The 22,936-nt window shown below is 45.3% G+C and overlaps 1 protein-coding gene across 3 annotated transcripts in view; it reads left to right on the top strand.

Annotated features, from left to right (window-relative positions):
* The window catches only part of ttn.2 (titin, tandem duplicate 2), a 179,079-nt gene that overhangs the window by 77,526 nt on the left and 78,617 nt on the right, over positions 1-22,936 (top strand). For all 3 annotated transcript variants that reach the window (XM_047601647.1, XM_047601646.1, XM_047601645.1), the window contains 35 exons: positions 1,677-1,727; positions 1,808-2,203; positions 2,322-2,600; positions 3,532-3,801; positions 3,907-4,046; positions 4,153-4,279; positions 4,979-5,245; positions 5,338-5,604; positions 5,766-6,029; positions 6,220-6,359; positions 6,526-6,652; positions 6,857-7,123; positions 7,320-7,586; positions 7,752-8,018; positions 9,035-9,174; positions 9,407-9,533; positions 12,499-12,641; positions 14,603-14,726; positions 14,832-15,098; positions 15,743-15,840; positions 15,930-16,098; positions 16,826-17,095; positions 17,188-17,454; positions 17,694-17,972; positions 18,114-18,522; positions 18,608-18,732; positions 19,417-19,683; positions 19,766-20,035; positions 20,143-20,442; positions 20,979-21,281; positions 21,398-21,585; positions 21,695-21,809; positions 21,907-22,194; positions 22,275-22,426; positions 22,783-22,930. In XM_047601647.1, coding sequence (XP_047457603.1) covers positions 1,677-1,727; positions 1,808-2,203; positions 2,322-2,600; positions 3,532-3,801; positions 3,907-4,046; positions 4,153-4,279; positions 4,979-5,245; positions 5,338-5,604; positions 5,766-6,029; positions 6,220-6,359; positions 6,526-6,652; positions 6,857-7,123; positions 7,320-7,586; positions 7,752-8,018; positions 9,035-9,174; positions 9,407-9,533; positions 12,499-12,641; positions 14,603-14,726; positions 14,832-15,098; positions 15,743-15,840; positions 15,930-16,098; positions 16,826-17,095; positions 17,188-17,454; positions 17,694-17,972; positions 18,114-18,522; positions 18,608-18,732; positions 19,417-19,683; positions 19,766-20,035; positions 20,143-20,442; positions 20,979-21,281; positions 21,398-21,585; positions 21,695-21,809; positions 21,907-22,194; positions 22,275-22,426; positions 22,783-22,930 — 7,578 coding nt within the window. The remainder of the gene's footprint in view (positions 1-1,676; positions 1,728-1,807; positions 2,204-2,321; positions 2,601-3,531; positions 3,802-3,906; positions 4,047-4,152; positions 4,280-4,978; positions 5,246-5,337; positions 5,605-5,765; positions 6,030-6,219; positions 6,360-6,525; positions 6,653-6,856; positions 7,124-7,319; positions 7,587-7,751; positions 8,019-9,034; positions 9,175-9,406; positions 9,534-12,498; positions 12,642-14,602; positions 14,727-14,831; positions 15,099-15,742; positions 15,841-15,929; positions 16,099-16,825; positions 17,096-17,187; positions 17,455-17,693; positions 17,973-18,113; positions 18,523-18,607; positions 18,733-19,416; positions 19,684-19,765; positions 20,036-20,142; positions 20,443-20,978; positions 21,282-21,397; positions 21,586-21,694; positions 21,810-21,906; positions 22,195-22,274; positions 22,427-22,782; positions 22,931-22,936) is intronic.

Here is a 22,936-nt window from a genome sequence, read left to right as displayed (position 1 = left end):
CATGGAGCCGTCAGAAGCCCGCCATGAAAGATGAGAAACCAGAAGACAAACTTTCTCTGAAGAAAGCTCCCAAAGCACCAAAGGAAGAGGAGCCCACCCCAACGAGTGCTGCCTTGAAGAAAGTTAAAAAACTACCTTTGGATGAGCAGGAACCAGAAGTAGTCAAACTAAAACCATTTGAGAAGCCTCTCAAACCCATTGAGGAGCCAGAAAAAGATAAGAAGTCAGGGCCTGACAGGGACTCAATGGCTTTAGAGAAGGGAGAGAGGATCCCCAGAGACGTGGAACCCAAAGAACCTCCAAAGAAACCAGAGAAAACATCTCCTGAAGCAAAGGAGCCACCGGCCAAGGTCCCAAAACCAGCAGATAAAAAGACACCAGAGAAGGAGCCTGAAGAGGTAAAAGCACTCCCCAGGGGCAAAGGGAAACTCCCTACAACAGAAGAAGAGAAAGAAATCGTCAAACTGAAGCCCTTCTCCAGGCCGTCAAAAGACGCCGCAGAGCCCGAAAAGAAAAAACAAGAGGAGAAACAGGGGAAGCCGATCGATGGCCTGCAGCGGCGTCGCACGACTCCAGATGAAAAAGCAAAAGAACGAGAACCAGAGGCTCTGCTCAAGAAACCTGAGGCACCAGAAGCTCTAGAGGAGAAGCCAGAGAAGCTGAAGGAGGCGGAAGCAGCTCCATTTGAGAAGAAGACGTCTCCCCTCCCGGCCACCATTCAGAAACCTGAGAAGGTTCCTGAGGAGCCCAAAGCTCTGCAGCTGAAGAAAGGACTTGTCCCCAAAGCGAAGGAGGAGAAGGAGGAAGTGGTTCTGAAGCCCCTGGAACAGCTCAAGAAGGTTGAGCTCAAAAAGACTCCATCTCCTAAAACTGAGAAGCTCAAAGAAGCTGAAGCAGTCCCAGCGGAGAGGAAGCCAAGTGTCGATAAACTCAAAAAGGTTCCTAAAACCATTTCACCCAAAGACTCCATTGAAGCTGTGACTCTCAAAAAGGTCCTGAAGAAGTCGTCACCAACAGAACCAGCGAAGCCCGACAAAGGGAAGGTTCCCCTGGTGAAGGAGGTTTCCCCTGGAGCAGTACAGATGAGGAAGATTGCAACGCAGCCAGAGGAGGAGGTGTTTGAGGAGGAGTATGAAGCCGAGGAAGCTGCTGAGCAGGAGGAGGAGGAGGCCTGGGGCTGGGAGCTGGTCCCACGGGATAGTTACGGCTCAGAGGACTGGGAAGGAGAAGGAGAGGAAGGAGCTCTGGAGGTTCCAGGGGTGACCAGGAGAGGTGAGATGGTGGCCGCCCCGACGACCCAGAACCACCCTCCCTTCATGGCTTGAATAACCTCCACCCATTCCCACTATCATGCCTCCATCTAAATCCCCCTCATCATATCTTACGTGTGAAGCAATTTATCTAGTTCCTGTCTTGTTTGTGTTTCCATGTCCATCACCGTCATTTCTGTTGTGTTATTTGTGTGTCTGTCCTCATCAGTCCTCCACACTGGTCTTTACATTTCTCTTTGTTTATTCCATCTTTCAGTTCCGTCGCTGTGAAGCCGCCTTCATTTCAGTGTCATCAGAATGACTTCATACATATCTCATATCCAGCCCTGGCATGTTTATAAAGTCGTACGATAAACATGTGATGACGCAATGAGCAGCAAATTTATTTGATTTGTTTCTGAACAGAGGGACAACCAGCAGAGGAAGCAGGAAGAGGACGAGGTAGAGGGCTGAAACGTAAGTCTGTGAATAAAGCGTCTCAGTGTTCAGACCTCGGCTTTCACATATGAGCTTATTGTCTTGGATTTGTTTTTCAGCCAAGCAGACCCCGTCCCCTGGGGAAGGCCGTGGCCGTGGACTGAAACCTGGTGGAAAAGGTCCACCACCACCAGATGAACCGTTTGGAGGATTCAAGCTCAAAGCTGTTCCTCTGAAGTTCATCAAGAAGCTCCAGGACATCGTGCTGCAGGAGGCCGAGTCCATCGGCTCAGCGGCTGTGTTTGAATGTGAGGTCTCGCCCTCCACCGCCATCACCTCGTGGATGAAAGATGGCAGCAACCTGCGTGAGAGCCCCAAACACAAGTTCACCTCTGACGGCAAAGATCGCAAGTTGAACATTATTGATGTGCAGCTGTCTGACACTGGAGAATACACCTGTGTGGCCAAGAACGCTGGGAAGGAGATCTCCTGCATGGCCAAGCTCATTGTTGAAGGTAAAATAATAATTTATTAATAATTAATAATAATTTATCTAGCCCCATGAGAGCAAGCATTTCTTTCTGTCATGGTCCTGGTCCATGGTCCATCTGCTGTTGAACTGTATCCTCACAGAGCTTCCTGTGAAGTGGATCAAGGAGCTGGAGGAGGAGACGTCATCTCTGAAGGGTCAGCCTCTGTACATGACCTGTGAGTTGAACAAAGAGAGAGATGTGGTGTGGAAGAAGAATGGCCAGGTCCTGAAGAAACGTGAGGGCAAGGTTCAGATCAATGTGATCGGCATGCAGCACGCCGTGACCATCCAGAACTCCACAGAGGAGGACGCTGGCAATTACTCATGTGAAGTAGCCGCCCAGGAGGATGTCAAGACGACGACAAATGTCAAAGTGATTGGTGAGTAAAATGAAATATTATACACATTCCTAATCACTGAAACCTAAATCCATACATGTTACTGTCCAGCTTCAAGAGATCTCAATGTCCCCTTTGGAATAGACGTCACAACTTATCCTGCAGCTAAACGTGTCAGAATGTCTTCTCATGTCTCAATATTTCCCCAAATAATCTGTGGTTGTTATCATCCGTGATCCCTTAGAGTCTTTTCACTCCATTCTCATTTAACTACGCACCACAAAGTGCCGGGAGTGACAGGATCCTGTTCCTATATCATACATCGACCTTTGTCTCCATCTAGTGGTCTCATTGTGGTTCTACAGATAATAAACAGTGCAGCCATCTTGTAGTGACTGTTAGCTTAGCATTGCTATGTAGCATGTAGCCTTGGTGGCTGGGGTCCTGGGGAGTTCCATGTGTAAATCTCCATCTTTTCTGGATCGTATAATGAGCTCAATGGTAGAATGTGATGACGTCCAGGAGAAATAAAATGTCCAAAGGTTGAATTGTGTGTACGTTGCCTCCTGTAGTGAATCAGTAGTATTTTGGAGCCAGATTCACTTTAAGAGGTAAAAACCCAACGTGGAGGAACACTTTGGGTTCTTTGGTTTGATCCTAATGTCCAGATGGAGAGTGGACCTGGTTCTGTTTCACTAGAACCTTTGGAGAACATGTGAGCTCTGTGGTGTTTCTAGAGACTCTGGGTCCAGGTCTGGTCCAGGTCTAGTCCAGGGGTTGATGGATGAGGTCAGAACGATATCATTACTATCAGGGTGGTTTCTATTCTCTAATCTGTAGATATGTTAGTTTACTAGTTAGTCCAACACGATGCTACTGACACTAGGAATCCATTCTCAGAGAGAAGTTGGTAAACCAGGTCAACTGTGTACCGTGTGATGGATGCTAATTGAATAATGTTTGACTCCAACAGAGATTGTCAAAGACTGGATAGTAAAACCACTGAGAGACCAGCATGTGAAACCGAAGGCCGCCGCTGTCTTCAAATGTGAGCTGTTCAAGGACACTCCCAATTGGAAGTGGCTCAAAGGAGAGAACGAGATCCCTGCTTCGGACAAGGTTGAGATCAAGAAGGAAGGAAAGGAGTTGACTCTCACCATCAAGAACTGTCAGCCTGATGACGTAGCAGAGTATGCCTTGGAAGTGGAAGGACGCCTCTACACAGCCAAGCTAACACTAGGAGGTTTATCTCTTTACCTGCTTGTACTCATTCTATCTAAAGTCCTCAAACAACCTTCATAGTTTTCTGTCAACTTGCTGATAATCATGAGTTGTGACTTGTCCTCAGAGCGGGAGGCTGAGGTCCTGAAGCCTTTGGCCAGCGTTGAGGTTGTGGAGAAGGAAAATGCCGTGTTTGAGACGGAGATCTCCGAGGATGATGTTCCAGGAGAATGGAAGCTCAAAGGAGAGGTTCTGACCAGATCCCCGGTGAGACTGGAGAGACCCGCCACAAACGTCTTAATGCACAAATGCCATCATTCCCTCATGTGTTCAGGTTTGTTTCTGTGTCTGAGTATTTTAATGTGTCTGTCAGACATGTGACATCCACATGGAGGGTGGAGTGCGTCGACTCACCCTGAAGAACTGCCAGTTGGATCAGGCTGGAGAAGTTTCCTACCAGGCACTGAACGCCATCACCAACGCAATGCTCAACGTAAAAGGTAAGTGTTTCCCCTGGCAACCGGGACCGGAGCTGCAGCCAACTGTGATTTTAGCTGTAAGGATAAAGGTGTAAGGTCCGTAGGTAATAAAATAAAGCTTCATGGCATTTAACAACGGACCTTAGATCTTTATTTCACAGGGCTGATGAGACTGTGATTGTGATCCAGGATCTATTTCCACATTGTGTCCTGTGGTTGATGTTGTACTGGTTTAATGTTGTGTGTCTATCTTCAGTATGTGGAGATATGTCTGTAAATGTTGATAAATCTACAACAGTGGCCAGTTTATGTATCACCATGTTCATGACTCACATTGAAGAAACATTAGAAGCTAGAAGAGCAGCAGAGGACTGATTTCACCCAACAACCCGAAGAATTTGGCACCATCAGAACAAGAAGACGGACGGTTTCCTGCCCGAGACAGAACTCAAATATTTTCTTCACCTCAAAGATGATGTTACTTCAGCACATATTGGTTTGGTTCATCCAGAATCACGACGATGGATGGACGACGTTAACTGGCCTCTGACTGTGGACTCGGTTGTTGTGTTGATGTTGTGTTTCTCTGTGTTTGTGATGTTTCTCTGGATGTTCCTTTGTGTTATTAATATTCTACTGAAGCTCTGTTGTTGTGTTATTATGTTGTTGTTTTGTTGTTGTGTTCTTGAAGTTCTGTGCCTTTGTCACTTTCCAACCCAGAGATCGAGATGGACTTTGTTGTACCACTCAAGGACATTTCTGTGCCAGAAAAGAAACAAGCTAAGTTTGAATGCTCCATCACGAAGGATGTCTCTAAGGTCATGTGGTACAAAGGTTCTGACATCATCACCTCTGACCAAAAGTATGACATCATCGATGATGGAAAGAAACACATGTTGATCATTAACTGTTGTGAGTTTGATGATGAGGATGAATATACGATTGAGGTTCTGGGAAAAAAGTGCACAGCCAGACTCACGGTGGAGGGTAAGTTCTGGACCGACACCTGGACTTAACCGAGAACATGTGTTATCTTTATCGCTAACTCATGTGAACATGTTTTATCAACACGACTGTAGGTATCAGGCTCAAATTTATATCGCCAATAAAGGACCAAACTGTAAAGGAAGGGAAAACGGCTCGCTTTGAGCTGGAGCTCTCGCACGAGAACATCCCTGTCACCTGGTACAAGAACGACGTCAAAATCCACCCGAGCAGGACGGTGCTCACTCAGGTGGACGGAAAGAAACACGTCCTCGAAATAAGAGAAGTGACTTTAGATGATACCTGCCAGATTAAAGCAGAGGCTAAGGGGATCCCCTCCATGGCCAACCTGACGGTGATAGGTAAACCCAGACCGATGCCTCCCCTCTGTCTGTCCTCTCGTTCCTGTTCATGTTTGTGTCTGTCCAGATCAAAAGACTGTGTCTTTGTGTTGGAAGATGTTTCCATGTCCTCGTCTATACATGTGTTGTTTGAGAGTCACCGCTAAATGTTCCCCTTCCAGAGGGCGACGCCTACTTCACCGTTAAGCTGCAGGACTACACTGCAGTAGAGAAAGATGAGGTGGTTCTAGACTGTGAACTCAGCAAAGACGTGGATGTCATGTGGTATCACGACGAGGCTGAGGTCAAGGCCTCTAAGATGGTGGCCATTAAAGCTGAGGGCAAACGCAGAACCCTTGTCATCAAGAAGGTTGGAGACACAGACAAAGGACAGTACGTATGTGACTGTGGGACGGACAAAACCATGGCAACGCTTCACATCGAAGGTAAAGACGTAGATTCAGTTTATTTTAGGTATTCGCCTCCATCAAAACCTCCTCTTGGCCTGCACCTCCTAACCACACCTCACGTCCTCAGACATATAGAAGATTTTCCACTCTCTGTCAGTCAGTTGTCTGTGTTCGTCTGTGTGCATCAGTTTAATGTGTCTCTGTTCAAATGTCTCTTGGACGTCAGCTCGTCACATCAAGGTGGTTCGGCCGATGTACGGCGCTGAGGTGTTTGACGGAGAGACGGCTCGATTTGAGGTCGAGCTCAGTGAAGACGACGTCCACGGCCAATGGAAACTGAACGGAGAAGTCCTCAGTCCGACCGCCGTACGTCTCCTTAGCATACACCTCAGATCATCTGCTCACTTAAACTAAATCTAGAGCTGAACACTTCTAACCTGAACTCATGATAGTCGGTTGACCACGTCCTGATCCTTTCTCTTTGAGTGCTTATGTTTTTATTGAAGTGCTGACGTTTGTTGGACGTCTGCAGGACATAGAGCTGGTGGAGGACGGTGCCAAACACACTCTGGTGTTGTACAACTGCAAAGTGCCTCTGACTGGCGAGCTGGTGTTCACCGCCGCCAACGCCAAGTGTTCTGCCAACCTGAAAGTGAAGGGTGAGCTCGCTCTCAGAGTCTTAAAGTTTTCTCTGGAGCTCCTCACTTGTCTTCCATCAGCACTTTTTAAATCTTATCAGTCTTGCGTTTTGTTTCAAAATGTCATCTTCATTTTTTTAACAAACGCAGCGAATCAGTCAGTCCATACTTTTAAGGAAACAAGGTTTTCCCCTTGATATTAACTCTGTGTGTCTGAACCAACAGAGCTCCCTGTCTCGTTCATTACTCCTCTGGCTGACGTTCACGTCTATGAAAAGGATGAGGCAAAGTTTGAACTGGAGGTTTCTCGAGAACCCAAAAGCTTCCGTTGGCTGAAGGGATCTCATGAGTTGTCAAACGATGACAAGTTTGAGCTCCAGGTGGAAGGAAAGAGACACACTCTCATTGTTAAATCTGCCCGATATGAAGATGAGGCCAAATATATGTTTGAGGCTGAAGACAAGAGAACATCTGGGAAGTTGCTTATCAAAGGTAAATAGAGTCCAACTGGTCCAGCTTTGGTTTGATGTCACTGAGCCGTCCTCCATCCTGTAGGAGGCGCCAGCATGATGACACCATCTAAAGCTGTTTTTACACAGTTAATATTTCGATGTCTTCCCAACTGGTGCAACTTTATTTCATCCCCTCTAAATATACATTATGTATATATATATAATTTCTCCGTCAGGTATTCGCCTTGAATTTATCAAACCAATTAAAGATGTGACGGTGAAGGAGCGTGAAACTGCAGAGTTCAGCGTTGAACTCTCTCATGAAAAGATCCCAGTGGTTTGGTACAAAAACGACATCCGTCTGCACCCCAGCAAGGTGGTGCACATGTCGGAGGACGGGAATGTCCACACCCTGGCTTTCAAGGAGGTCACCATGGACGACACCTCCATGATCAAAGTGGAGGCCATGGGCAAAACCTCAGAGGCCATGCTCACCGTTCTTGGTTAGTATGACTTTCCAGACGGATGCTGCTGAGTTTCTGAGCTAATCCCAGTGTTGTTCTGTTCAGATCCAGAAACGAGCTCAGTCATTCTGCAACTCAACATGTTTCTGCTCCACATTAATACAGTGGTGAGATGTGTTGGTCATTACTGGTGTGTACTTGCAGAAGGCGACCTATACTTCACAGCCAAGCTCCAGAACTACACCGCTGTCGAGAAAGACGAGGTGGTTCTGTCCTGTGAGCTGAGCAAGGCTGCCGCCGAGGTTCGATGGTTCAAAGACGGTAATGAAATCTTTCCCTCCAAGAACATTCTGCTGCAGTCCGATGGCAAGAAGCGCTCACTGATCATCAAGAAGGCATCCAAGAGCAACATAGGAGCTTTCACCTGTGACTGTGGCACCGACAAAACCACGGCCAAGCTGAACATCGAAGGTAATACCTGCAACGATTTGGACTCCGTCAGGACTCACCGCTACTCACCGAAACCTGTGGTTCATCTCCCATCCATTCTTCATCCATCACCATGTCCTGTTCTCTCATTCTGAATGTCTGTAATGTTTGATGATGATAATCCAGCCCAATTTATGACATGATCAGACATGATGTAGGGGTGTCCTGATCGGTACCTGGTCCAGGTATTTAAAAAATGTAGTCTTAGGTCTGCTATGAACCAAAACCATGTCCCTGTAGTGTCAAACATCTTCTGTTTTAAGGTTGGTTGGCTGACAACAAAACTGCTAAAAATCAAAGTAGAAGAAGAAGGACCCTGGTTGTAGCCATGCAGTGATCGAGGTGTTAGTCAGTATCTGTGATGTTGGTGTGTGGTGAGGTGGTAGTAAGAGATGATCTAAACACAATCCATGGAGTCACTCAGGTCAAAGGCTGCAGCCAAACAACAACAACAAACACTGGACGCTGCAACATTTCAAAGAAGATAAAGGTTTCCTGGAAAGGGTTAGGGAGTTTATGGCAGCGTTGGAGGAGCAGTTGCTGCCAGATTCACAATATATTTATACTCGACTGAATCCAGTCGACTCCAGGAGAAGACAAGGAAAGACTTTAGGAAGCTACAGGGGACCAACTCTAGGACATTTAACACCAGATCAGATCAGGGCGTCCCTACAGACATGTGGTAATATTAATTTATATTTTTTATTTTCATTTAATAAATACTTGTGGCAGAGTTTCCAGCCACTGTGATGAAGATAGTTCTGTGTGTTGAGATGTTCATTGGGTTGGTTATTGTCAAGATTTTTTTCTCTTTTGCTTTTTGCATAAACTGTAAGTTGCTCTGAATGTGAGCGTCAGCTACTCATCTACTTGACCTTCTGAACCTGAACGCAGCGCGATGTGTTCACTCTATATGACAACATGAACCTGTTCCCGGAGAGAGTTCGCTGAGCTTGGTCCTCGCTGGGTTTTCTCTAACGTTGTTTTAACTTCTGCAGAGCGTGACATCAAGGTTGTTCGGCCGCTGTACAGCGTGGAGATCACAGAGACAGAGACGGCCAAGTTTGAGACAGAGATCTCTGAAGAGGATCTTCATGGTACCTGGAAACTGAAGGGAGAGATGCTCATTCCATCTGCTGTAAGATTTAATCACAACGCACAAATAAAGACAAAACTTTATTCAAAATGAAAGATTGGTAAAAAAAAAAGAAAAAAAAAAGGGAGAGAGAGAGAGCGAATGTTTCCCTTTTGTTCAGGAATGCTCAGTTCACACATCTATTAACTGTATCATCATCCAGTGTTTAGAAGCTGGTGAATGGTTCTTGATTCATCATGTGAAGTTTGTCTGACCTGTGCATGTTTGTCGTCAGGATGTGGAGATCAAGGAGGAAGGGTCCCGCCACATGTTGATCCTCTTCAACTGTAAAATGGACATGGCTGGAAGTGTGGACTTTGCAGCAGCCAACGCCAAGTCAACAGCTCAGCTCAGGGTGAAAGGTGACAGAAACTACGCTGATGTGACATTTAGTCTAAGGCCTCGTTCAGACCTCATGTCAACATCCGTCCTGAGGGATCTGGTTTCTAGAGTCCATGTGTGGACACTGATCTTGTCTCAGTCCTTATCTGATCTCAATCTTTTGGTTGGTGTGAACACACCAAGAAGCTGTCCCTGGTTCTGGTCCAGTGGTAGGTAGAGATCCATTAGAGACAGCAGCTGATACATTATTCTACTGACCACATGGTGGCGCTGCTGCTGATTTACACACAGACTGAGATCAGACCTCCAGTTCTGACTAATTAAGCCCAGGTAGATGGACCAGGAGAGACCAGGTTAATCAGGATGTTGATGTTTAATGTCTGAATGGAGTTGAAAACTCTAAATATACTGAAATATAACAACACTCTGTTGTTACCTGAAAAACTGAGACAAGGTTTTCAAGGTGGTTGATGGAGAAAAAAACTGTTATTTCACTTCATTCGCTGCTGGAGGCTGTTTACATGTTAATCAGCTTTAAAGGTGAATGCTAGTGGATTTTATCTTTGTTAGCAGTCTCTATGCTAAGATATGTTAGCTACAGGCTAAATCTCAGATTAACCGTTTCTAGGAATGACAGTGTTATTAATCATGAGCATCTATGTCTCATAGAAAGTAATATGTAATTATTTTCGAGTTATTTCAGAGTAATTTGATCATATTTACTTGGTGGTTTAATGACTCTATTCACAATCAGGGTGTGAGATAAATATAGCACCATGTTATCTAATATCTTTTTTCCAGTAAAACCAGGAATGGAATGCAAAGATAACAAAGATAAAATGAATTTGTTGAGAACTTTACAGCAACTCTGAGAATCCGCTTAAATAAATAAATAAGATTTCTTCTCAGCCAATTAGCAACAACTGGAAATGATGTTCTGTTTAGACTGTTACCCAACGTCACTTAGTAAGGACGTATTCAGAGCTTCTTCAAAGTCTAAATGTCCTTCAGAATTTTCTACATTTCTTCTTAAAATGACTCCAAACAACCTGAAAGTCGACAAAGAACACCCAGTCAAATAAATGAGACAATCTTCCATCAGACAGGAGCTCCTCTAGATTAAATGTGTTTCCATCAACGTGATGAGACTCAGGTCCTGGTTTAGTTTCTATAAATCAGGGATTTGTCTCAGGTTTGTGTTGAAGTGTGTGATGACAACAGATCAAAGGAGCTTTGTGAGGAGCTCAGAAAAAGAGTTGTTGTTGCTCATCAGGCTGGAAAAGGTTCCACAACCATCTCTAAAGAGTCTGGAAGCCACAAATAATCCACAGAGAGTCAGACAGATTGAGGACGACTGTTCCCCTCCACAGGAGTGGTCCACCAACAAACATCACTCCATCATAGTGTGAGAGGAATCAGAGGAACCCAGGGGAACTTCTAAGCAGCTAAAGGCCTCTCTCACATTGGCTGATGTTAATGTTAATGAATCCACTCAACAACCAAAGACACTGCTCTCTGTCCACAAAGAACATGTGGGACAATGTTTAGTGGACAGATGAGACCAGAGTAGAATAGTTTGGTTTAAATGTTTGGAGATGAACCAACACTGCATTCCAGCATCAGAACCTCATCCCTCCATGACACATGGGGGCGCTAATGTCCTGGTTTGGGCCTGTTCTGCTGCATCTGCTCATCACTGATGGACCAATGAACTGTGAATTCTACCAGTGAACTCTAAAAGAAAATGTCAGGACATGAGTCCATGAGCTGGATGTGAAGAGAAACTGGGTCATGGAGGAAGACAAGGAGCCCAAGAACACCAGTGGTTCTCCAGAAGAACCAGATGAATGTTTAGGAACAAGTCAAAGTCCTGACCTTCATCCAGTAGAAATGTTGTAGCATCAGCCGATGAGAGGAAACCACCAACATCTCACAACTCAGCTGGTTCTGATCTGAATGGGATCAGATTAGACCCTGATCAGCTGCTACCAGGAACATTTAGTCTGAAGGACTCACAGACTCACACATGATCAACGCTGGACCATTTTATTGAACCAGTATAATATTTAGAAATGTGTGAAAATTTCTAATTTTTATGACGAAATGTAGTAAATTCTGAAGGAGAAGAAACTTTGAAGCATCTCAGTATTTCTAGTTATGACATCGTTTTGCAATGTTTTTGTTTCGGGAGTCATAAAATAAAATTTACTTTGTTCAGAAGTTTGTTTTTAAATTTAACCACTAGATTTAATCTAAGTGAATCAAAAGATGCTTCATAAGTCTGAACTGATAAGTCCTGGAAGTTTAAAATGATTTTTCTGACTGAAGCACTTTAAACTCTTTTAAACTCATAGAAGCTGTAAAGTCTTTAGGCTGACAGCCGCTGAGGGCTTTACTTCGGGCATGTGAAGAAGCTAGTTGTAAATAGTTGATGCAGCCTGTTAATCCAAACCTCCAGGAGCTTCTCATGCCTGCTGTTACAAAAACTTCCCTGTTACATGTCGGTGTTACGCCTGCAGTGTGACGTTGTGTAACTCCTGCAAGGAGCTCCACATTCTCCTTTTCCTGGAAAATTGCAGGCGTGTGATTGACAGGAGCAGATTGGTTTCCCCTGATGGATTTGGCAGAGGTGGGCTCTCAGCCAATCAGGCCCCTCAGTTATTTTAGAAGCCCCATGCCTTATCTAGAGCAGGTTTCCAATGATTGGCAGCCGGGGGGACGCGACCTCGTCTCTCACTGGTTTCTTCCTGCTATAAACATTTGACGGCTTGCCGTATGCTAATGAGCTTTGCCCCCCAGTGCCAAGTCTCAGGGCGTCTGGCTTCAGTTGTCCTGAGGGCTTCCAACGGCCTGCCTTCAGCCCAAACCCACCATGAGGACTAGCCACTGAGGATTAGCTGTTTCTGTCTGGAGATAGCTTTTTTGGATCTATTGACCAGTTCCTGGTGTTGGGGGGGCTAATCATGTCTTCTCCCCAATCCAAAGCCCGAGTGATCGGCCTGGAGAAGTCTCTGCACGATGTCACTGTCACCGCTGGAGAGACCGCCACCTTTGACTGCGAGCTGTCCTATGAGGGCATCGCTGTCGAGTGGTTCCTGGGGGCTACGAAGCTGGAACCAAGCGACAGAGTAAGTTTCTACGCACGCAACCAAAACACGAGACCCACTGACATTTACTCACATAGTCACAACATGAGTCCAGGCCTCGATGTGATTCTCTGGGCCTCGGTGTTTACCTCTACACGACTTTCAGGTTTCTTTCAGCCTGTCTTCATATAAGGTCCTGCACGTGGACATTCAGGCTTCCAGTCGAGCATTTGATCCTGGTTTTGAGATAACGCAGAGACCGTGGCTTTTTCTGCCCTGCAAGCGTTTCTTCAGGGTTATTTTTAACGGCCTCCGGAGGCAGGTGGCAACAGCAGCTATTTGACAGTTTCAAAATGGTGGTGTAAATGTTTTCCTCTCTTTGTGTCGACGTAGCTGTGTTGAGTTGAAAGGCACTGGCTGTGAGTCAGGGTTTGCAGTGAAATCCAGTTGTTAGATTGATTATATGATGAAATCTGAGGAGGGTGACATATGATCTCACTGTGGCTTGTGCAAGGGTGATTTAGTGTATGTTTCATGGTCAGATTCACATGCTTCATCAACAGCTTCATCGCTTCCAAATAAAAACACTCGACTGTTTTAATGAACAGTTTTTATTTGATGTGATTTTTAAAATGCAAGAAGTTTATTTTCGTCATTTCTAAATGAAAAAAAAGATGAAGAAACATTAAAACTGATAAACTGTTACAAGGAAATTAGGGACACGACTTGAGTTGGTTCAAAGACTTTAAAACCAACAGAAAAACATAAAATCAGTCAATCAACAGCTGAAAAGATGAATTAATTTCTTGCATCGATAGTTAATTTGAAGTCATCGTTACCTTTAAGTTTTCCAACGTTATTTACCGATTACATGAATAAAAGTTCTATTTTAAGCTGATAATGAGGCATAATGAAGCTCTGCCACAGCCCAGAGTCCTGTACAGTCAGGGGAGGGGTGGTACAAATCAGCTGTCAGGGGTCAGAGGTCATGCAGTTTAAATCAGGGGAAGGAAAGCAGCTGCCAGGATTCGTTTTCAGCTGTCAGGGCTCAGCTGACCCACCCCTGTGTGTGCGGGAGACCTGGCAGGTAAGATTCAGGGAAAAATACAGTGAGAATATGAGGGTTTATCAGCATCAGGTACATCTGTGAAGGTCCAGGTCACGGTTTCCCCTTGAAAAAACAAAACTGAGAAAACTGGACTTGGGTTTTTGACCTGTCCTCCGGCTTAAGATGTCCCCAAAAATGTCCCAGACTTTTTATGACATTTTATGAATGAGAAAAAAACAAAAACAAACATAATTGTCCCAGTTTCTTCATTTCTTGATTCTTGATTTCTCGATTTCTTCTTCTTGATAAAACTGAATTCTTGTTTATCTCCGAGCTGTAAATGTGCCCAAATGTAATTTTAGAAATCTATTCACCTTAGTTCTGAGCTTAATCTAGACCCTGGTCCAGGTGTGCATCAGTAAAAAGGAAGGCTAGACTCTAGTCATGTGGTTTTGTCTAGAACTGAAGACTCTTTGGACTTGACTAGTTCCACCCTGGAGGAAGGGCCTGTATGTGTTTGCTGACACGCAATGAAATGCATTCTGGGATACTTGGCTATACCAAGTCCACCCTAGTCCCCTCCCATTGTGTCCTGGGTCAGAACGTCTGACGTCTGGGTTGTTGGACTGTCCGATGGTTCTTTGAAGCAGATTAGAGACTGAAGACGACTAACAAGAACAGACAAACACACATGATAACAAATGTGTTGAATTCAACATTCTGGGATATAAAAGTGTTTATTGTGCTCAAAGATGTTGTTCGGGGAAGTAAAAGCCACATTTTCAGTAACTGCTTCGTTTACAATCTTGCAGGGAGGATGAAGTGAGATTTGATTTAATTGTTTCAGTTGGCATACACCTCTAACACCTATAAACTCGTTAAATAATTAATTGAGCTGGCAGGTGTGGTTCAGGGCAGGTTGAACCCAGACTGACGGGCTGTGTTGAACCTACAGGTGGTGCTGAAGGCCGAGGGTAAAGTCCACAGCCTCACTCTGCGCGATGTCCAGCTGAATGAAGCCGGACAGATCAAACTCGTCACCAAAGACTTCCAGGCTGAAGCCAACCTCATCGTCAAAGGTGAGACAGGCTCTGATTCCAATCAATTCATTCCTGCGGTCCACCTTAAATCTGGAGGATAGTTCCACCACAACAGATGAAGCCTGACTGTGTTTCTGTGTCCAGAGCCTCCGGTGGAGTTCACTAAGCCTCTGGAGGACCAGACAGTGGAGGAGGAAGCCACGGCAACGCTGGAGTGTGAAGTCTCCAGAGAGAATGCCGAGGTCCAATGGTTCAGGGATGGACAGGAGATCAGGAAGACCAAGAAGTACGAAATGATCGTTGAAGGTCGCAGGAGAGCACTGCTCATCCATGACTGCACTCTGGACGACTCAAAGACCTACACATGTGACGCCAAAGACTTCAAAACCTCCTGCTTCCTCAACGTTGAACGTGAGTACAGCTGTGAGACGGAAGTTAGAACTTTATGGACCCCACTAGGTGTTAGATGGAGGTTTTATTGGATCACTGCAGTAAATCAGACACACAATAACTGAAGGACCACCTGAAAACACACAACGTCACCTGTTTAGTGGAGGAACCTTCTGTAGGAGCCAAAAGAATAATTAGTTAAAGGAACCCAGAGGTATCCTTGTGTTAAAGCAAAGAAAACTTCAACGCAATCAATCATGTTCCATTTTCTTAAATTACAAACAAAAGCACTTCATTGAAAGTAAATCCAAATCAAGCTTAAGGGAACCCTAAGGAACCAACAGACAGTCGACCTATAAAAGTTGTCAAAAGTCAAGAACCATTATAGTCCCAGTATAGTCTCTCCTTAGTTAATCAAAACCAACGACAAATGTATCTGGTCTTTATTTTATTATCGTCTGGGTCATTTAGAGTTTATCCACATGACTGCATGAACTACACCCTGTGCCTCAGTTTCATACATGGTCCTTTGGCTCCATCTAGTGGTGTAATGGCGGTACTACAGATAATAAACAGTGTAGCCATCTTGATGAGTCCAGAATGATTTTGCCTGTGATCTGTCTGTCCATAATGAGGATATAAATGAACCATTCTTGTGTCGGTAGCTCCTCATATCGAGTTTGCGAAGCCGCTCCATGACGTCGAGGTCCGAGAGAAGGAATCTGCCAGGTTTGAATGTGAAGTCTCCAGAGACGATGTCAAAGTGAGAACTCAGGCTTTTATGTTTTTACATCAGATCAACTCTCGGTAAAGGTGACACCTTCAGGTTTAACTCCACTCCGTGTCCTGCAGGTCCGCTGGTTTAAAGATGGAAGTGAAATCAGAAAGGGGAAGAAGTATGAAATTATCGCTCAAGGACGACAACACATCCTCATCATCCACAAGTCTGTGTTCGACGATGAGGCTGAATATGAATGTGACGCCAAGACCTCCAAATCCTCCGGCATGCTCACTGTCGTCGGTAAGAATATTAAATGGTTTATTTATTTCACTTTAATGGAGCCACTCAGTTTGTATGAATTACAAATACACTAAGATAAGACTTTATTGATCCCCATTGGGAAAATTCAAATGTTACAGCGGCACAAGAAAAAAAAAAAAAAAAAAAACAGTGACCAGAAAGAAATGAAATAGGACACAGAGAGCGGGCAGCCAACAACATTACATAGGACAACAGGCAACAAAAAGTACAGTACACAAAGTGACTGCAGTTGTGGATAAAATGACAAACTAATGTTTCATACTAATAGGACGACAGGAGGCGTAAAGATCAGGAGGAATCTTGATGAATGAATTATATTTGTTCTATTATTACTAATTACATTATCACATTTTATTATGTATTTGATTTAATTATCCTCTTTTTTGCTCATTTTATTTAGGTAACTGAATTAATTTTGTCATTTTATGAGAAACTTTTCATTTCATTTCAGAAAGATTTAATACAGATGAACACATTAATGAATTTAAATAGTGGTAAACAGAATTAACCAGGTTAAAATGGAGTTGTCTGGATAAGTGAAGACATTTGTCTCAGATTGAGACACTTTGTTTTTTCTGTGTTTGATGTTTTCTGATGAGATTTATTAGTTTTCAATTTTAAAACATTGTTCAAACAGAACCTCCAGAAACGCATCAGGTTTGTGAATCCTTCTCTGGGATCTAACCTGGTTTTCCTCTCATTGCAGAGGAGGAGGCAAGGTTCTCCAAGAACCTGTCCAATGTGGAGGGGACGGAGACGGACAGCGTGAAGCTGATCTGTGAGGTGTCCAAACCCAGCGCCGATGTTACCTGGTACAAAGGAGACGAGGAGCTGCCGGAGGGAGGACGCTTTGACCAGATTGTAGACGGGAAGAGGAGGATACTCCTCATCCAAGACCTGAAGTTGGACGACGCTGGAGAGTACAACTGCAGGCTGACGCCGAGCATCAGAACCTCCGGCAACCTCAAGATTAACGGTTTGGAAAGAAGACAAGAGTTTGTCATTATTCCAGGATGTGTTCACTGATTGTTTCTAACCTCTGACCCCTCCATGCTTCCTGTGTCATAGAACTGGCAGCTGAGTTTATCTCCAGGCCTCAAAGCCAGGAGGTGGTGGAAGGAGAGAAGGCGGAGTTCACCTGTGCCGTCTCCAAGGAAACCTTTCAGGTCAAATGGATGAAAGACGACAAGGAGCTAGAGGAGGGAGAGAAGTACCAGATGGTCAGTGATGGCAAGAGACGAACTCTGGTCATCAAAAACTGTGAGCCCAAAGACGAGGGTGGATACGTGGTGATGATCGGACCGACCAGAGCCAGCGTCGACCTCATCGTGCTCGGTAAGCTCCGCCCACAGACTCTTCTTCTGTCTGGAAAACCAAGACGAGACGATGGGTCCCAGATCGGTCAGGAAGCAGAAAGGCATTTGATCTAAACTAGGGCTGTCAAAATGAACTCGTTAAGGTGGATTAATCCATCATCATGATTAATCTGATTAATAATTTTGATGGTTGACAGTTCTAGTCTAAGCCTGTTCCAACATCTCAGTGCTCATTAGCATCTGTTTTTGTTCCTGCAGAGAAACTGAAGATCATCACCCCCCTGAAGGACACCGAGGCCAAAGAAGGCCAGGAGATCGTCCTGAACTGTGAGGTGAACACAGAGGGAGCCAAGGCCAAGTGGCTGAAGAACGAGGAGACGGTGTTTGAGAGCAGCAAGTACGTGATGGTCCAGAGAGACAACGTCTTCTCTCTGAGGATCAAAGACGCCCAGAAAGGAGATGAGGCCAACTACAGCATCATCCTGACCAATCAGAGAGGAGAGCAGGCCAAGAGCAGTGGCAACCTCACCGTCAGAGGTCAGTACTTCATCTCTGCAGAGACAATGGTGGCAGACATTTTTGATCCAGGATTTATAGAGTAATTTATAGATCAACTTTGTTTTTGAAACTTTCTTTCAGTAACACTAATCAAAGGATGATTTTCTTTGTTTTGTTCAGAGGAAAGTCTGAGGATCGTGGTTCCTCTGGAGGACATCGACACTCAGGAGAAGAACACCATCAGCTTCTCCTGCAAGGTCAACAGGCCCAACGCCACCCTGAAGTGGATGAAGGCCGGCGAGGAGATCACCTTCAACAAACGCATTGTGTACCGAGTCGACAAAGACAAGCACACACTGACCATCAAAGACTGCACGTTGGCCGATGAGAGCGAGTACACGGCCGTGGCTGCGGACAATAAGTCCACAGCCGAGCTGATCATCAGCGAGGCGCCGACTGACTTCACTTCTCAACTGAAGGACCAGACCATCACCGAGTTCGAGGATGCTGAGTTCACCTGCAAACTGAGCAAAGAGAAAGCCGACGTTAAGTGGTACAGAAACGGACGAGAGATTAGAGAAGGACCAAGGTACAGCAGACAGGAATCCATCTGACAACATATCTTGGGAGTTCCTGAATGATGAACCTTTAATGACCTGTTGTTTATTTCTCAGATATGCATTTGAGAGGGACGGAAAGAACTGCATTTTGCGTATCAAAGAGTGCAGACCTGATGATGAGTGTGAATATGCCTGTGGTGTGGATGATAAGAGATCCAGGGCCAGGCTCTTTGTTGAAGGTGAGCTCCTTAGAGTTTTACCCCTTTACCCCACCACCCGACCAACCAGAGGTTCATCACAATGTTCTGTAACGAGCCACCAATCAAAAAGCCAAAAGATCAGACTTTAAACTATAACAACTGCCCAAGTGTATTTTTTTGAAAAAGTTTGTTGTTGTTACTAATTTGAATATTACACAAGAAAGAGTCGTGTACATACAAGAGACAGTCAAGTGGAAGGTAACAGTACCCACAATCCTCTCTGCTCTGGGTGTCATTAGAAATGAGAGAAGCTACTCTTTCACATAGCAGGAGTTAACCAGCTAGCCTCAGCTAACAGAGTAAACAGGTCCAGACTTTGAGTTTCTCAGTCTTCATGTCAGAATTTCTTCTTCTGTCTTAATATTTCATCAAATCCAAAAAACATCTGACAACAAATGTTGCTGATCTAGTTTTTATTATTTTAGAGTCCATCCACATGATTCCACATTAGCTATGAACCACATATGACTGGACTGATAGAATCTGAACCATTTGTCTCCATCTAGTGGTCTGACGTTGCTACTACAGATAATAAACACAATACAGTCATTTTGTAGTGACTGTATTGTGATGATGTCCAGGGAAAATAAAATGTCCAAAGGTTGGAGCCGGATTCCGGAGCTTTAACTCTGACCTCTTCATGAATGCCTTCCTGTCCTGCAGAGACCCCGGTGGAGATCGTCAGACCTCCTCAGGACGCCTTCCAACCTCCAGGCTCAGACGTCGTGTTCGAGGTGGAGCTCAACAAGGACCGAGTGGAGGTGAAGTGGTTGAGGAACAACATGACGGTCGTCCAGGGCGACAAATACCAGATGATGAGCGAGGGTAAGGTCCACAGGCTGCAGGTCTGTGAGATCAGACCGAGAGACCAGGGAGAGTACAGGATCATCGTCAAGGACAAAGATGCAAAGGCCAAGCTGGAGCTGGCAGGTAAGAACCACTTAGAGGTTTCACTCATGTACAGATGTCAATGACACTGTTGTGTCTCTGACTCCTCCTCCTCCTCCCTCAGCCGTGCCACAGATAAAGACCACCGACCAGAGCTACGTCACCGATGCTGGGAAGCCCATCGTCATGGCCGTCCCCTACAGCGCCTACCCACAGGCCGAGGCCGACTGGTTGTACAACAACCTGAGTCTGCCCAAAGACAGCATCCACACCTCCGCCGACCGCACTGAGTACCGGCTGAAAGACCCGAAGAAGGGCGACGAGGGCCGATACAAGATCATCATCAAGAACAAACACGGAGAAGGAGAAGCCTTCATCAACCTGGACGTCATCGGTGAGTTCTCTGTTGACATACAGAAGAAATTAAGAATAAAAAAGGACTGAACAGTAGAGAGTTGTTCACTCTTCAGCATGAACTTAAACATTTGTTTTTTTTCCCAGATGTCCCGGGACCCGTAAAGAACCTCCAGGTGGTCGACACTGCCGACGGCGAGGTCAGCCTGGCGTGGGAGGAGCCTGAAAGTGATGGCGGCAGCAAGGTCATGGCCTACGTGGTGGAGAGACGTGACGTGAAACGTAAGACGTGGACACTGGCCACAGATCATGCCGAGAGTCCTGAATACACCGTGACCGGCCTCCAGAAGGACTCCATGTACTTCTTCAGGGTCTGTGCACGCAACCGGGTCGGCAGTGGTCCCAATGTTGAAACGGATAAACCTGTACAAGCCAAAAACAAGTTTGGTAAGATTTCCTCATTCCTCTTGACGTTTCAGTAATTCTTAAGCAATCTCCTCAGATATGATTATTTAAAGGAGAAGACTCAGAAATATATAAGTTCAAACTGTTTTTACCTCATTAGTTTTGTCCCTGAGAACTTGGAGTCTTGGAGCCACAAAATATTACATTATGCCCTTAACCCTTTCCACAGCTACATGGAGGAAATCTCTATCTTCTTCTGGGTTGTATGATGAGCTCAATGGTAGAATGTGATGATGTCCGGGATAAATAAAATGTCCAAAGGTTGAATTGTGTGTACGTTGCCTCCTGTAGTGAATCAGTAGCATTTTGGAGCAATATTCACTTTCAGGTAAAAACCCAACATGGAATACAATCCCTGATTTATTTTGTCAAGGATTAAAATGTTAAATGTGTAGTCCTCAGGTACAGACAGTTTTTATTTTTATTTAGTTCTAGAAAGAATTTACTAGAATAAATATGGTTCAAGAGAACGGATCCCTGAGGTTTAGATCTTGAGCCATATGTTTGTCATTTCTTAGATGTTCCCGAGGCTCCTCTGAACGTGATCGTGGGTAACGTCTCCAAATTCGGCTGCACCGTCTCCTGGGAACCCCCCGAGTCGGACGGAGGCTCCCCCATCACCTCCTACATCATCGAGCTGCGCGACAGGACGTCTGTGAAGTGGTCTCCTGTCCAGGTGACCAAAGCCGATGAGCTCAGTGCCATCGTCAATGACGTCATAGAGAACAAAGAGTACATCTTCAGAGTCAAAGCCGAGAACAAGGCTGGTGTCGGCAAACCCAGCGCAGCCTCACAGCCCGTCAAGATCATGGATCCCATTGGTACTTTATCGACACATTTAGTCAGGTTCAATCTTTCCCTGGAGCAGAATTAGTTTGTCAGTCATATAAAACGGAACAACTAATATGTGTTGTGTTCTTGTGTGTGAATGCTGCAGAGCCTCCCAGCCCTCCGGTGAACCTGACCTGGCAGGACCAGAACAAGAACTCTGTGCAGCTCTCCTGGGAGACTCCTCTGAGGAATGGAGGCAGCATAATCACCGGATACATCATCGAACGCTGCGAGGACGGCACCGACAAGTGGCTCCGCTGCAACGCCCGCCTCTGCCCCGACCTCTCATACAAGGTGCAGAAGTCACATCTCATGCAGAATGTTTCAGTCCACTCTGCCAGTCTTCACCAGGACTATTTTATTTTCATAACGCTGGTTAAATAACATCAACTCTTTGTTTCAGGTGACTGGTCTGAAATATGGAGCCAAGTACAACTACAGAGTGTTTGCTGAAAACGCTGCTGGAGTGTCTGATCCGTCCAACATCATTGGGCCTCTGCTCGCTGACGACCCCCACGGTGAGTCCTGTTTCATCAATACGGGATCCCAGATGTCTTTCCAAGTGTTGAAAACTTGGAAAAAGCCTTGAAACTGTGTAATCTTGTGTCTCTCCAGTCGGTCCATCCTTTGACTTGAGCGGTTTCAAAGACGGCCTCGAAGTCATCGTCCCTCAGCCTCTCACCATCAGAGTCCCGATCACCGGATACCCGACCCCTGTTGCCAGGTGGACCTTCGGAGAGAAGGACCTGACCACAGAGGACGAGCGTGTCTCCATGATGACCAAGTCTACATTCACCGAACTGATCGTCACGCCGAGCGTCCGTCCAGACAAAGGCATCTACACCCTGCACCTGGAGAACGACGTCACATCAGTCTCTGGAGAGATCGAAGTCAACGTCATTGGTACACTAGGACAAACCACTACTTAAGACATTTTTTCTGGTTCAGAACTGCTTTAAGGTATTTTGTGTTTGTGTCTCCAGCGGCACCCAGTGCTCCGAAGGACTTCAAGGTCCTAGAAGTGACCAGGCAGCATGTTCACCTGAGCTGGGAGGCTCCAGAACACGACGGAGGAAGTCCTCTGACTGGCTACCAGGTGGAGAAACGCGACATGTCCCGCAAGACCTGGGTCAAGGTACGATGTCAGCATCTGCATTCCACAACCTATAATAGCTTTTAATGAGATTTTAATGGTTTACCTTCGTGTGGTTATTGGCTGGCTTAGGGTCTTGCTTTAATGTGCTAGAAAGTTGCTCATGTATATTTTTTTTCTCCTTATATCAAACTTGTGTTTCATTCATATTCATGTAAGCTCTGTATTAAATGTTAATTTTTGACCCAATAGACCTTTTATATAATAACACCACTTGTTTTCATCTAAAAAATTGTGTAAAGTGAGCCAATCTAAAGCTTTTTCTATGTACTACCAATATTCTTGGCAAAATTCAATATTCTTCTCAGATCATTAGTAATCCTTTCATTCCCTCACAGGTGACCACAGGTATCCAGGATCTGGAGTTCACCGTCACCGATGTGGTTGAAGGGAAAGAGTATCTGTTCAGAGTCACTGCCTGCAACAAGTGTGGACCAGGCGAGCCGGCGTACATCGACGAGCCCGTCAACGTCTCCTCTCCTGCCAGTGAGT

This window comes from Mugil cephalus, chromosome 12, assembly GCF_022458985.1.
Source record: "Mugil cephalus isolate CIBA_MC_2020 chromosome 12, CIBA_Mcephalus_1.1, whole genome shotgun sequence".
NCBI lineage: Eukaryota > Metazoa > Chordata > Actinopteri > Mugiliformes > Mugilidae > Mugil > Mugil cephalus.
The sequence above is the reverse complement of the archived record's forward strand: the minus strand, read 5'-3'. Positions and strand labels throughout refer to the sequence as shown.